At 50.8% G+C, this 13,732-nt stretch overlaps 2 protein-coding genes across 3 annotated transcripts; both read right to left on the bottom strand.

The window, feature by feature from the left end:
• Window positions 1-676: 676 nt before the first annotated feature.
• On the bottom strand, window positions 677-4,238 carry ABB37_08304 (hypothetical protein; the record flags this gene model as incomplete). 2 transcript variants are annotated; one of them, XM_015807259.1, is made up of 1 exon in its annotated part: window positions 677-4,238. In XM_015807259.1, the coding sequence occupies exon 1, from the start codon at window positions 1,658-1,660 to the stop codon at window positions 677-679; it is 984 nt and encodes a 327-aa protein (XP_015654208.1). In that variant the 5' UTR covers window positions 1,661-4,238. The 2 variants fall into 2 exon arrangements, with proteins under 2 accessions (XP_015654208.1, XP_015654209.1); XM_015807260.1 differs by having other exon boundaries at window positions 677-3,363.
• A 6,484-nt stretch (window positions 4,239-10,722) lies between these two features.
• On the bottom strand, window positions 10,723-12,162 carry ABB37_08303 (hypothetical protein; the record flags this gene model as incomplete). Its single annotated transcript, XM_015807258.1, has 1 exon — window positions 10,723-12,162. The coding sequence occupies one exon, from the start codon at window positions 12,160-12,162 to the stop codon at window positions 10,723-10,725; it is 1,440 nt and encodes a 479-aa protein (XP_015654207.1).
• Between the last annotated feature and the right edge of the window lie 1,570 nt (window positions 12,163-13,732).

Raw genomic sequence — 13,732 nt, 5'->3', positions numbered from 1 at the left:
TGTGTGAAGCAAAGGGCGCGGCGCTGTGAAGAACAGCGTGCATTCCCCACTCTCTCACACACACACACATACACGCGCGCACTGCTTTATCCCACTTGCGCCGAGAAACTAAAATGAGGAAACAAAAACAAAGAGTCAACGAGATGTGCTACACAACCGGCGAATAAATAAATAAAAAGCAAAATAGAAGAGAAGAGAAGCCGATCCAACGAACGAAGGGACAAGGGAAAAAACCCAAAAAACAAAAGCGGTAAATCATTAATAATAACAGCAATGGGTATTGGGTTCTTTCATTATTAACCAGCCGCTTCCTTCTTGGTTTGGTCTTCATTGGATTGTTTGATTTAAGCATGCAAAGTTGGAGGAAGAAAGAAGAGGGGGGGGGAGGAGGAGTCAGAAACAGAAAAGGGAGGAAAATCTATAGCGGTGAGGCCCTTCGTTGCTGCAGTAACGCAAAGCCGCAGCGAGGTGGAGGGTGGGAGGGAGGAGACAAAGGAAAAAGGAATAAGCGAAGGCGAACCACACAACGGTGGATTCTATGAACAAACAAAACAAAATAAATAGATAAAGTTTCTTCATTTCATCTTATTTTCTATTCATCGTTTTCAAACTACCTTTCTCTCTCTCTCTTTCTTTCTGTTTTGCCGTTTTGGTTTGGTGCGCTGCGTTTCCTGCGTCACGGCGTAGGTTCATTGAACAAACACATCTGCTCCGCCGCCCAGAGCGCGGCGGCGCTGACGGCCTCCTCCTCCTCCTCCTCTCGCGCATCGTCGTCGTCCCCCACGCACTCGTTGCCCTGCGAACTGTCACGGGGATGGCGGTGTCTACCACGGCGTGGTGGGTTCACGGGACTCCACAGCGCCTTACGCGGCGACGTGAACAGCGACGAGCTGCAACACAACGAGCAGCCGTCGTCGTCGCACGACAGCAAGGAGGAGAGGGCGCCGGTTTTGCGGAAGAGTCGACCGCCACGCCAGCGCGTGCGCTCCTGCACGGCACGCTCAAACCGGGTGTAGCTGCGCAGGCGCTGCCAGCGCGGACTGCTCCATAGCGACGTGAACGTGGTTGGGAGTCGAGCCTGCCGCTGCGACACCGCGGCTGAGGAGGGAGGAGCACATGAAGAAGGTGGTCCCTCCGCAGGGGACGCCAAGGAGGGGAAGAGGGAGATGGAGTGGACGTGATCGGCCCCGGCACTGTCGGCGACGGCTGCGATGTCATTGCCGTCGTCGTCGTCGCCGCACGGAAGCACGAGAGCGACGCTGCGGCCAAACAGTGGAGGAGCGGCTGCACGTGGTGGGCTGCACAGCGTCGTCGGCCGCAGCTCCGCCGCCGTGCGGAATACCGGAAAGTGAAGCACACGCACCGCGAGCGCGCGATGAACTGGCAAGATAAAACGACCAGGCCTTAGAGACGTCTGCCAAAGCCACTGCGTGCAAGAGCTCACGCCACCCGCCTCCGCTGCTGCTGCCTCGTCGGCATCGACACCGCACAGCACACGCGGACTGCGCTGCGTGTCGCCGCACGCTGCCTCGGTGGGTGACGGTGTGCGCAGGAGGAGTGAAATAAACGAGGCAGCTGTCTCCACCGCTGCTCGATCATCATCATCATCATCGTCGTCGTCGTCGTCATCGTCGTCGTCGTTGGCATCGTCACCGTCCATCGTTGTGGCCTCTCTCGAGTTGTGGACAGCGCTGAATGACTCGCTGAAAAATAATTGCGAAACAGCGCTGTCTCGAACTCCGCCGTCCTCGCAGCTGCACCCTTCCGGCGGCAGGCAGCCGTCGACTTCACCAGCAGCTTTGTTGGTAGAAAAAGGACCTGCGGCCCCACGCTGCGGCGAGGCCGGCGCGGCCCCCACCGACCACGGCATCGCCACATCTTCCGTCTCGGCATTTTCGTGTGCAACGGGGGAATAAACATGGACTTGCCGGCTTCCGTGTGTCGCGCCCTCCGCAGGAGGTGTGTGGAACGTTGGAGGCAACGGCCCAGTCAGCGTCGTACGCGCCTCGGCGGAGTTTTTCCCTGTTGCTGCTGCTGCTGCTGCGACTTCCGCTGAGTTCACCTTGCTCCTCCCTCGCACCTCCGCGATCGCGGCTGGCAGCGGCGCAGGTGCTCGTCTCTGATCCTTCCCGGTTCGCGACAGGAAGCACGGAAGCTCCTCGTGTAGACGCAGCTGAAGCAGCCGCAGCGAGGTTGGAACGTGTGACGGAGCGACGTTCTCATCGATCTCGGTGAGAAGCAATGGATAAAGCGGCGCTTCCGCTGGTGGTGGTGGCTGCGGCGACGAGCAGCTGCAAGATAAACCGGCTTTCACGCGCGACATGACTGTCCTTTCTCTTTTAGTATTCTCCTTTATTTAATTCCCGGTTGTGTGTGTGTGTGTGTGGCGACAACCCCGTCAATGAAACCCGATCAAAAACAGAAGAAAACAAAAAAAACGCTGGACGGCGAACGCACCTTTTCGAAACCGAGAGGAGTAATGAAAGCTCCCTTTCCTGCCCAAGTGTGTCGCCCCGCTCTATGATGCTCCGCTTCCTTCCTTCGTCGCCTGCCCTTGCTGTCCCTCCGCAGAGTCGACAGAGGAAGTAAGGGAAAAAAAGAAAAGAAAAGTTGTTTCGGGTGAGATGAACGCTTTGTGTTCTCCTCTTCTTCTCCTTGTTCGTCGCTGCTGCTGTTGCTCTGTGCTTGAGTGCGCGTTTCCGTGAAGGACGGAAGAGATAAATGAGAGAAGCAGGCGCCAACGGAGCGAAGAAAATCCCAAAACTTCTTTTTAATGTTTAAAGGTCAGCGTCCTTCACAGTACGGAAGTACAGATTCTATTGTGTCGGGTTGCCTTCTGCCAATGCGACTTCTTCTTTGCTTCTTTTTTCTAGGAGGTCCTTCGCCTCCGCTGCTGGCGATGAGGACGAGCGTCCCTCCTCTGTGTAGTCTCCTTCTGTTAATAAGACAGCAACAAAGGGGGAGAGAACAGCGACGCGTGCGCACCCTCCCAGCTGCAGTGAAGACCCTTCACGATCGTGTGGTTCGCGGTGATGGCAGCTCGGGTGTTCGTCGCTGTCCGTCACGCGTTACACAGGAAAGGAAAGGAAAGGAAAGGGAAAAATAGGTAGAGGCGTATCGCCTTCTCCGCGCTCCGTACGCCGGTGCGTTGACGAGTGGAAAGGCAGAAAAGAAGGAAGGAAGGGAAATGGGTGCCTCGACACGAAAGTAACGCTGTTCTCACCCCGTTCCTGTGTGTGTCTGTGTGTCTGTATGTGTGTGTGTGTGTGTGTGTGTGTCTTCTACTGGATGTTTTTCCTAATATTTCTTCCTTACCTCCTTCTTAACGGTCCGCATGAAGCAGCAGAAAGGACGGAGAATGCTGCCGGAAAGTTGAAATAATGCGTGGCGTACGGCGGTTGTGTCGAAGCGTCGAAGCATGTATAGATAAGGCAGAGGAGGGTGGGTTGAAGTGGGTGGATCATGGAAGAGGAACCCAAAGAGAAAAAAAGATACGTAGAAAGGAAGGAGGGAGGGAGAGAGAGAAAAGAATATCGTGAACGAAGGAGACAAGACAGGAAAATCAAAAGAGCTGGCCAAGCAACACGATGGAAGAAAAAAGGCGAGCTGCTCTTTCATGGAAAGCCGCGGTTTCCTTGGTATTATTCTTATTTCTTCCTAACGCCATGAAAACGACGGCACACACGCACGCTCACACACATGTTGTACTCCATCTTCCGCAACGTAAAAGATGCGAAAGTCCAGAGAGAAAGAGAGGCGACAGGAGCTGCACCTGTCGCAATTCGAAATGCCGTTTCACGTACCGCCAAGAGAGAGAGCAGGGGGAGGGGGGGGGGACTCCACAGCGCTCGCTGCACGTTTTGGTTCACATAGCGGTATGTGCGTGCTTCTTGGTGAGTACGTCAGCACAAGCTTCTTCAATACTTTACTCTTGTCTCTCGACGTGTCTTGTCGCGGATTCTTTTTCTGCCTTGACTGCTTTTTCTTCTTTGCTCATTTGAATGCCGTTGTATATATTCTAAGAAGGTGGAAGTCAAAGCCAGCCCTCCGCGATGTCTTCTTTTTTGGGGGAGGGGGAAATGATAATAAATCAGGAAAAGGCCGTGAAAAGATAGAAAAGACAAAGGAAAAGGAAAAAGAGATGTGTGTTTGCGTATGTATACCGAGCGAAAGATAACAATGGAGAGCCAAGCACCCCGAAGGTACGGAGATGACCAGACTCGAAACATAGAAAGCCTGCAAAGAAGGGAGAGAGAGAAAAAACAAAAACAAGGAGTAAAGGCGCGTATGTATACAAACCCAAAAAAGAAACTGTTGTGGTAGCTGCGGCTGCTGCTCTCGGACAGCTCGCGGAGGTCTTCTTCTCTCACACCCACCCGCTCTGAGAAGCAGTGCCGCTTTGAGTCAACCCCGAAGTTCAGCCACAACGGTGGGGATATATATATATATATAAAGTAAAAGGAGATTGTCGTCTTGTTCTTTTTTTCTGCTTTCCGCTGTTTGTTCTCCCTCTTTCCTTGACAGGTTCCTTCAGTTCCTCCTCCTTCACAAAGGAAAATATATATATATATATAAGAGCAAATGCGTTTATGAGACGACGCGGACAGTAAATCGCGTTAATCATCACAACACAGCGAGATACCGTTAGGTGTATGCCTTTCGCCGTGAAATGCCGCCACCGCATGCTTTCCTCTTGCGTTTTATTTTTTCCCTTACTCTCCGTGTCTCTGAACTATTCCATCTCCTCTCATGTCCACGGAGAAAACAATGTAAAATATATAAATCATTTTTACCGTCAGTGTGGGCCGTTAAAACAACAGAAATACAAAGAGAGACGATAAACAATCCGATAAAGCCGATTTCAGACGCAAATACGATTAAGAAACGAACCAACGCGTGAAAGCCATAGCCCACCCGACAACATCCACTTCGAACGGTAGCCAGTCGAGCCAGGGGAGAGCAAAGCCAGTCGACAGCGATTTCGGATGCAACGGGAATATATATATATGTATATACACACAGGCTCCATGATCAATAGCACACAGTCAAAAAAAAAAAAGAAAAGTGAAGTGAAGCAGCGAGAAGAGCACAGTTTTATTTTACTCTCGTGGCGGCTTTGCGTACTCCAGATGAGCTGGAGATGCGATGGGCCGATGCCGTGATACAAAGCAGAAACAACAAAAATGCGTTGACACACGGGCAGGCCCACACCTCCCGCAAGAAGCTGCGCGTGACTTTCCTTCCGTGCATCTCGTATTGTTGTTGTGTCTCGCTTTTTCCCTTTTTGCTGCATATCGTATTTTTTTAGTTTTGAAAAAATAAAAAGCACCCTCCATCTCTTTTCTTCCTCTCGTTCTTCTTGTTACCTCCTCGCCTACTTACCGTCTGCGCTGTCGGTTCACTGAGCCACGTTCTGCCGTGCGTTGTGCCGCTGCTGGCGTTCGCCGCCGCGGTGGCTGGTCTGGCCACAAGCACCACAACTTCTCACCTCGCCCCGGCTTGGTGAAAAAGAGAGGGAGGCGGGCACCCATATGTGTATATATGCAGAAGGATGTATAGAGATAAGTACATAGGACAACGGAGAGCACCCCCTCTCCTCTCTCCTTCTGTCAACTAGACAGTGAGGATCTCAAGGAGGAGGAAGAAGGGAGAGGGATCAACAGTATAGATATATAGATAGATATGTATACACAACATTTGCCGTCAAAGTAGAAACGGACAGGAGAGAACCACAGCGGGCCTTCTTTTTTTTAAGGTAAAAAGAAAAGCAAAGGAACAAAGGAACAAAGGACAACGCACGGCGGGGCAGCACCGCAGATAACAGCGTACAGGGACGCTTCTTCCCCAAAAATCCTTTTTTTTTCAATGGGAGAACAAAAACAACAACAAAGAGAGAGAGAAGAAAGAGAAAACCAAAGAATAAGCATTTATAAAAGAACCCATTATCTCCCATTCCTCTCTCCGTTACACTTTGAACTTATTTCTGTTCTTGTTCTTCTTTTCATCGTACTCATCTCTATTTGAATCAATGAAGAAGAGCAGGTTCACTCTAGCCGCATCTTACTGCGTGCGTGGATATTGAATGAAAGAAAGAAAGAAAACAAAAAAGAGATGACACACAGACACACAGACACACAGGCACACAGAGACACACCGAGGTATTCTTTAAAGAGAAGTGTTTCGTATATACAACACTAAGAAGCAAAGAAACCATTCGAAAAAAAAAGGGGGAGGGAGTACAGACAGGACTTTTAATAATGTGTAAACGATAGAGTAAGTTCCACACAAGAGAGAGAAAAAAAAATAAGATAAAGGAGCATCGCTGAGTGCTTTCTTTTCTTGTTGCTGTTGCTGCGGCGGCGGTGTATGAACACGTTTGAAGGATCACCGGGCAGGGCACGGAGAGGCTGCACGTCCGCCTTCTACGCACCTTCTCTTCTCGTTTTTCCTTTCCTTTCCCTCTCCCCTTTCCTCATCTGCGCCGAGTCTGGCACGTGTCTTCGCTTCTGCTTAACACAAACAATAAAGGAATTCGCTTTTCTACTTCGAATCCTTGTAAGAAATCCAAGCGACGCGCAGCGCTGGCAGCAGAAGATGAGTCCTACACCTCTTTTCCCTTCGCATCTTAATAGGAAGAGATATATCAAGATGTTGCCGAAAGGAGAAAGAAAAGAAAAATAAAAAGGGAAAGGGAAAGAGCGTTAAAACAAAAAAATAGACGCCAGAAAACGTTGGCTCGGCTACACAAACGCGGTCATCGAATGTATGTGTTGTGCCTGCTTGTGTGATCGATTTTTTCTATTATTATTATTTTCCAGTGATGGAAAGAGCATAGATATAACTTCCTGTACAACGATCCTCAGCTCTCTTCCTCTGGAGAGGTGATAGAAGACAAACAAGTTCGGTGTAACTACAAAAACACGTCTTAATAGAACACCAGCGAACGTTGCACTGCGAAAGACAAAGAGAGAGAGGAAGCAAAGAAGAAAGGGGAAAAATGATGATCATGATAGTAATAAACCCAGCAGACGGTGCGGGAGTATGGCACAGACGCCGCTTGATGAGCCGCGAGGAGAGGGGTGGGGGGGTGGGAAGAAGGTAAAAGCGCCAACCGCTGTTCACGGTAAGTCAAGAAAAGGGACATAAGAGGATAAAAAGAAGGGGGGGTGACAGCAAAATGAAAACAAAAACATCCCTTTTAAAAAGAACCGTAACGAATGATTTGGCTTGTGTCACGCAGTGAGAAAACACACAAGGAAGAAAAGAGAGAGGAGGGATGCGCTGCTGCTGCATTGTCTGTGGCTGCTGCAGCTGTCGCGTTGCGTTACACAAGACCGTGGAACGCAAAGAAATAAGCTTTGACCGCTTGTCTACTACACACACATACACACAGACCTCCATCCATTCCATTTTATACCCCCCGCTGTGTAGGGATACAGGGGAACGACAAGGAGAGAGGATTAGAGGAGGGAGGGTTCATCAAGCGGTGCATTAAGAAGGAGATACGATATGCAAAATTGGTTAAGGGAGGGAAGAGCCACTCAGGGTACAGCAATAGACTGTAATGGAGAACAGAGTACAGATTTGGAAATACATATATATATATATATATATATATATAAACAAAGCACGACACAGATAAAGCGATGTCCATTAAGCTTCCGTTTTAAAGTACAACAGATTTAAAAAGGCAAGTAGATCAAAATATGTATTTTTCTTCTTCTTCTCTTTCCACCGCTCACTCGTTGCAGCTGGAAGCCGTCACACAGCACGGAGCGAGGGAGGTACGAATCCCAGAGTAAAGACCAGCAATATCAGATGCATGTATACGTATATATATATATATATATATATATATATAGTTCATGCAAAGGAAGAGGGCAGCTTTGCAGGTGTGCGTGACCCTGCTTGCTAATTCGTGTGGTGAGAGAGGGGTGCATGTGTATGTGGGCATCCGTGAAGCAGTACAAACAGCAGCTTTAAAGGTGCGTGGGATGAAGCACACGGGGTTAAACCTCTGCAGTGCACAACACGGCGAGCTGCACACGGACAAAACGATGTACCACAACAACAATACTGTTAAAAACAGGGAGAGAGAGAAAGGAGGGAGAGCAAATCGATTTGACTCTTTCCTTCACAGATGAGCTATTCGTTAGCCTTGCTGTGCTTCCGAGTGGGTGCGAGCGGGTGTGTGTATAATAATAATAATAATTAATTTTTAAAAGCATTCGGGACGGGGGGAGCGTAACAGGGAAAAGGAAGAAGAAAGAAAAAAAATTTCGGTAAAGGAGAGACAGAAAAACAACGCGAAAGCGAAGGGGGAAAAAACGATTGCAGATGAGAGTCGCAAGAGGGAGAGAGAGAGAGAGGGTAAAAAAAAACAAGAAAAGAAACAGAGGAGGTCCTCCCTTTTCGCAAAAAAAAAGGGGGAGGGGGAGGTCGTTTTCACCTTCACTACTTTACTCGAGAACTAAAAGCTCAGTGCTACGCCACCACGTTTCTCTCTCCCCTCGTCTCTCCCCTCTTCTCCAGCTCTCGAATGAGAGGTCAGCGAATGCCAGAAACGAAGACAATGGAAGAAGGTGAACGCTGGTGAGGAAGATATAATAGAATAAAACACAAAATGTGCTGCAATGAATTATTGAAGGAGATGAGGGGGGTGGGCGGCAACCAAGAGAAAAAGGAAAAAGCCAAAGATGCTGAGCAGGAGAGAGCGAGAGAGATATTTATATAACTATAGCGTGGCAGTTCGTGCTAAACGCCGGTAGGTATATAAAGTAACACCGAAGCAGCACTTCGCCTAATCACATGCGTGGGCGGTGCGTGTGTGATTGTGTAGGTGAGTGTGTCGGTCAGTCTATGCAAATTTGGAGGAGGAGGAAGAGAGAAGACATAAAAAACCGTTCCTGAAGCAGGGAGATGGGTGTGCGTGTATGTCGCCTCCCCGATGCCTCAGCAGAAGCTTTTCGTTTTCTTAATAGTAATAATAATAATAAAAGAAAGGACTGCAACGCAAAGTTTCCTCCAGCAAAAGAATACCGGAGGAAATGAAAGATGAAGAAGAGATGCCTGCACGAGTGTGTGTGGGGGAGGAGAGAGGGGAGGAGAGAGGGGAGGAGAGAGGGGAGGAGAGAGGGGAGGAGAGAGGGGAGGAGAAGAAAAACAAGGGGGTGGGTTATTTTTGAGAATACCAGAAAAAGAAAAAGGGTGCTCATGGGGCATGTTAAAAAGGGGAGAAAAATCATTAAAGGAATAAAACACACAAACTGCCGAAGGTACATGTGTGAACACCGCTAAAAGCTGGAGAAGGAAAACGGAAGGGGGGGGGAAGGAAGGAACGCACACAACACGTAAAGTGCAGGAACACGAGGTATACCGTGAAAGCGTATATAACACCACAACAAAGCACAAGTTGGCAAGGTGTTGGTGTGTTCGTGTGTGTGTGTGTGTTTGCGCTTCAAAAAAACTGGAAATGAAACATGCAAGAGAAACAAAAAAAACTCACAAGAGAGTGGAAGAATTCAAAAAAACATTCTGTTAGAAAATCGATTCTTTTCAAGTTTCTCTTTTCCTGAATGTCGTCTGATTCCCCGATGCTCGGTTGCAGTGGAAGAAAAACATCGATTATTTATCTATAAAAAAAAACAGGAAGGGGGGGGGGGCAGGAAGAAGAGGCGCAGCGTTCCTTCGCCTTTTTCTTCTTGGTTTGTTTGTCATCATACACGTGGAAAAGCGGAAAAGGTCGACGAAGAAGGCCGCAGAACGACACACCTTTCCGGCTCTCCCGCCGAACATGCGTTGTTCGCCGTCATCGTTCTTTTGCTCATTTGCTGGGAGAGTGATGTGCGTGTGCGTGTGTGCGCAGTGGATGAGACAGAACGCCACTAGACACGAAGAGCGGAGGGAGAAAATTTTAAAAAAAGGACAAGGGAAGATGCCTCAACTTCCTCTACATAAAAGAAAATCAATTCAGCAATATACATATATATGTATATACGTATATATGTATATGTGTATGTGTATATAGAGAGAGAGAGATAAAGGAAAAACATCAGAAATCAATACACGAAACCAAATTAATCATGTAAGAGAGAGAGAAGAAAAAAAAAGAAGGAGGAGATTGCACAGACGGCGGCGAGCTGCTTCGTTACGGTCCTTCACCATTCGTTTGAGAAGGCGCTCAAAGGGAGAAAACTAAAAGCGAAGGGGGTCAGTAGAAAAGGGAGGTACATGTGTGTGTGGGTGTGTGGGGGTGGATATAGAACAGCTGAGCCGCAAAAGTCAGGAGGGAAAACAACACCTGTATATAAGTATCTCCAACAAACACAAGAGCAAGAGAGAAGGAAAGAAGGATCGAAAGGAGCTAAGGAACATGACTCGTTCAGGGCAAAAAGGAAAAGGAAAGAGAAAAAGAGAAACATGTTAAAATAATTCAGAAACGATCATCAGCTTGTGCGTGCGTGTGTGTGTGCAAGGCAACGCGACAATCGAACTCGCGCGATCCGCACGCCTTCTTTACAAGAAAATGTATAGGAAAATGTATAGGGAAAAGAAAACATTCCAAAATGACGATTGAATGCCGGCGACGAAATGAAAGACGACGTGTCGATGACACGAGGACAAGACGGAGAAAGCAGAAGAAAAAAAAGGATTGTCCAATTCGTTCTTTTACACCTCTCCTGTCACACAGCTATATATATATATATATAAATATATATAAATCTAAAACATCGCGACAGCCGCCAACATCGCTGCATCACGCAGGCTCGTGGCACACGTTGCAGCGGTGCACTCCGCACATACGCCCTCCACCCACCACAGGCTCATCGACGAGGTCGACGACGAGAGCGGCATCGGCGTCGACACGCTCGTCCTGTTTGAGAAGTTCGCCGTCGGCGTGGCGTTGGACGGGTGGAGGGGCCGCTGGCACGGCGTGGAGCCGCTCCGCAGCAGCGACGGCCCCTTCGTGACGCGGGGGGACGACGAGGGTGGGACGGCACCCGTCCCACATCGCATCGGCACCGGCGCGCCGGCCGACCCTCGCAGCCCCGCCTGCCCGTTCTTCTCTTCCTCGCCTCTCTTCTCATCGTCCGCCGTCGCACACGGCACGGCTTCTCTTCCGCAGAACTCGCACCGCGGCAGCTCGGTGCGCTGCAGCGCCGACGTTGAGACGGCGATGAACGACGGCAGCGTGCGCACCGCGAGGGTGACGCGGTGCCCCTCCGCTTCGTCCTCCTCGGGCCAGAGGTGCAAGAGTGTCTCTGACACACGCACGTCCGCCCCGTGATCCTTGAGTGGTCGCTTCACGTGCGCCGGCACGCAGTACACGTCCTGTGCGGCGCTGCTGACGTCGTCGTCGCTGTCCGTGGCGGGCACCGCGGCGGGTGCCTGAACACCGCGCTCCATGCGGTGAACGGCTCGCCAATGCGCCGCACAGCACCAGTGCACGCGCAGTGGTGCACGAGCGAAGTGCTGCGAACCCAAAAAAGAAGCAGCAGCGGCAGCAGCAGCAGCAGGGTTAACGCTGTCCTGCCTACCATGCACCGCACAGCTCTCCTCGTCGGTCGACACCGGCAGCAGCGTGACAGAGTCCGTTGTCGCGGCCGCGTCGTCAGACGGGATCGGCGTCGCCAACGCAGTGCCCCACGGCCCCACCACGGGGCCCGGCATCGAGGGGCTGTCGTGGAATCCCTCGCACGCCCCCTCCCCGCCCCTCTCCTCTGTCGTCGTGGTCGTCGTGTACGCCGGCGGTGTGTCGGAGACGGCGGCCACCGCCGTGTGCAGCACCGAAGTGGACGTCCTGCTGACGTGTTCGTGGGAGGCGACCACCGCTGCCACCGCCATCGTTGCCATCGCAGAAGCAGGAGGAGAAAAACGAAGTTGATCCGCCCCGGCCGCGGCGGCGGCGTGTCCACTCACCTCATTCAGCGTGTCGAGCTCCGTCACGCCGGTGCGGGTGATCGCATCCGCCGTGAGACTCGTCGCTGTCGTGACAGCGGTGGTGGCCCGCGAGGTGGCCCCGACCGTGACGCCATCCGACAGGAAGAGCCCGTTGCTGAAGGGAGAGAGGTCGTCCGTGTGGGGGCCGCCGGTGTGGCACCCCGAGAAGTCCATCTCTCCCGACACCGCACTCGAGTTGGTGCCATTCGGAGCGATGGACATGCTGGTGAGGAACGAGCTGTTCCGGCTGTCGTTGCTGCGGCTGAGGCTGGTGGTGTGATGCGGCGAGGGCGAGGCCCGCAGAGGCGACGGCGCGGGCGAAAAAGGTAGTAGTGGAGCGACGTTCGGTGTGCGTGCGTGCATGGAATGCGTAGGTGCCGCCCAGCTGTGCATGTCTGCCGCTGCGGTCGCGGCTTCGTCTGCTCCTTCTTCTTTTGCGTGTTTGGTTGTTTGACTCTCTTCGCTCTCGCACGTTCTCTCGGAGGGCCAGAAGAAGACAATCGAAAACAGCGTTCAACGCAGACACGCGCACGGGCACACAACAAAAGAGAAGAGCACGCCGTGCGATGCGGTCCGCACAAACCACAGGCCCAGCCCCACCAACAAATACAGCCCGGAAAAAAAAGGCGTAAACGCTCGGATCAGCGCTATCGCAATACGTCTTGTGTGACGACCGTGCTGGGGGAGAAGGGGAGGGGGCGGAGGGACCTACCAGAAAAAGGGAGAGAAAAAGAAAAAATAGGAAAAGAATCGGAATCCGAATTACACGAGTTACGGAACAGCTATTTTACGGTCTCCCCGCCACTCCTTTGCGAAGGACGTGTGTATGTGCGTGTGTGCGTTGGTGCCTGAGTGCGTGGGTAAGGGCGGAAGGGATAAGAGCTTCGACTTCGTCGCGCGAGAGAGAAGACAAGAAGAAAAAAAAATGGAAACCGAAGGCCACAAGAGAGAGGGGGGCGAGGGAGGACAAAGAAAGCCAACAAGCACTTTCTTTTAGTTTTTTATATGTAACAAATAAAAAAAGGGAAAAAGGAAGTGTGAGAAAGCGCGAATGCTGGAGGGTGTGGGGGTATGTGTGGAGAGAGAAGAAGCACAGACACGCACCCTTCCTTTGGTCGTGTTTCTTTGCCACGTTCCCTCGCTTGTTACTCTTGTTCTTCGTCTTGCTTGCTTCTGCCGTTCGTCTCCTCGCTGAGCCGACACACGTTTCGTACTACTAATGATAACAACAACAACGAAGCGTCAACGACGGGCGGGGAACTCACGTTGCTTTCCTTTGTCTGCTGATAAAAATGCGTATAAGGAGCGGAGAAGGCGAAGAAGCGACGCGCGAGCACCGACGGAGGAGAGGCGGCGGCGGCAGTGCAAAAATAAATGGCGAGGCAAAGAGAAACGAAAGAGAAGAAGGCGGCAGCCCGGAATGCTTCGCTGCTCCGCACAGCACACACACACAGTGCAAGAGGAGAGAAGAGAGCCCTGAAGGGAAATCTTTTCTTTCAAAAAAAAAGGACAGAGAGAAAAAAAACAAAAGAGAAGAAGAGTGATAAAGCGGATATAACGAATCACTTCTGCTTTATTTTTACTTTTCTTTTTCTTCTTCAACGATTTCGATCAGCGTCCGACTTTTTATCTCGTAGGTGCGCTAGGCAGTGTATTTCTTTATATATTTATATTTATATTTTCCAGAATGACAGACGAACGCACGTGTGTGTGTGTGTGTGTGTGTGTGTGTGTGTGTGTTTCGCTGACTCAATCCCCCCTTCTGCAAAACCCTCTTTCTTCGTTTCTATAA

The sequence above is a fragment of the Leptomonas pyrrhocoris genome, assembly GCF_001293395.1.
Source record: "Leptomonas pyrrhocoris isolate H10 chromosome Unknown, whole genome shotgun sequence".
Taxonomy (NCBI): Eukaryota; Euglenozoa; class Kinetoplastea; order Trypanosomatida; family Trypanosomatidae; genus Leptomonas; species Leptomonas pyrrhocoris.
This window is presented reverse-complemented; position numbering and strand designations above follow the sequence as displayed.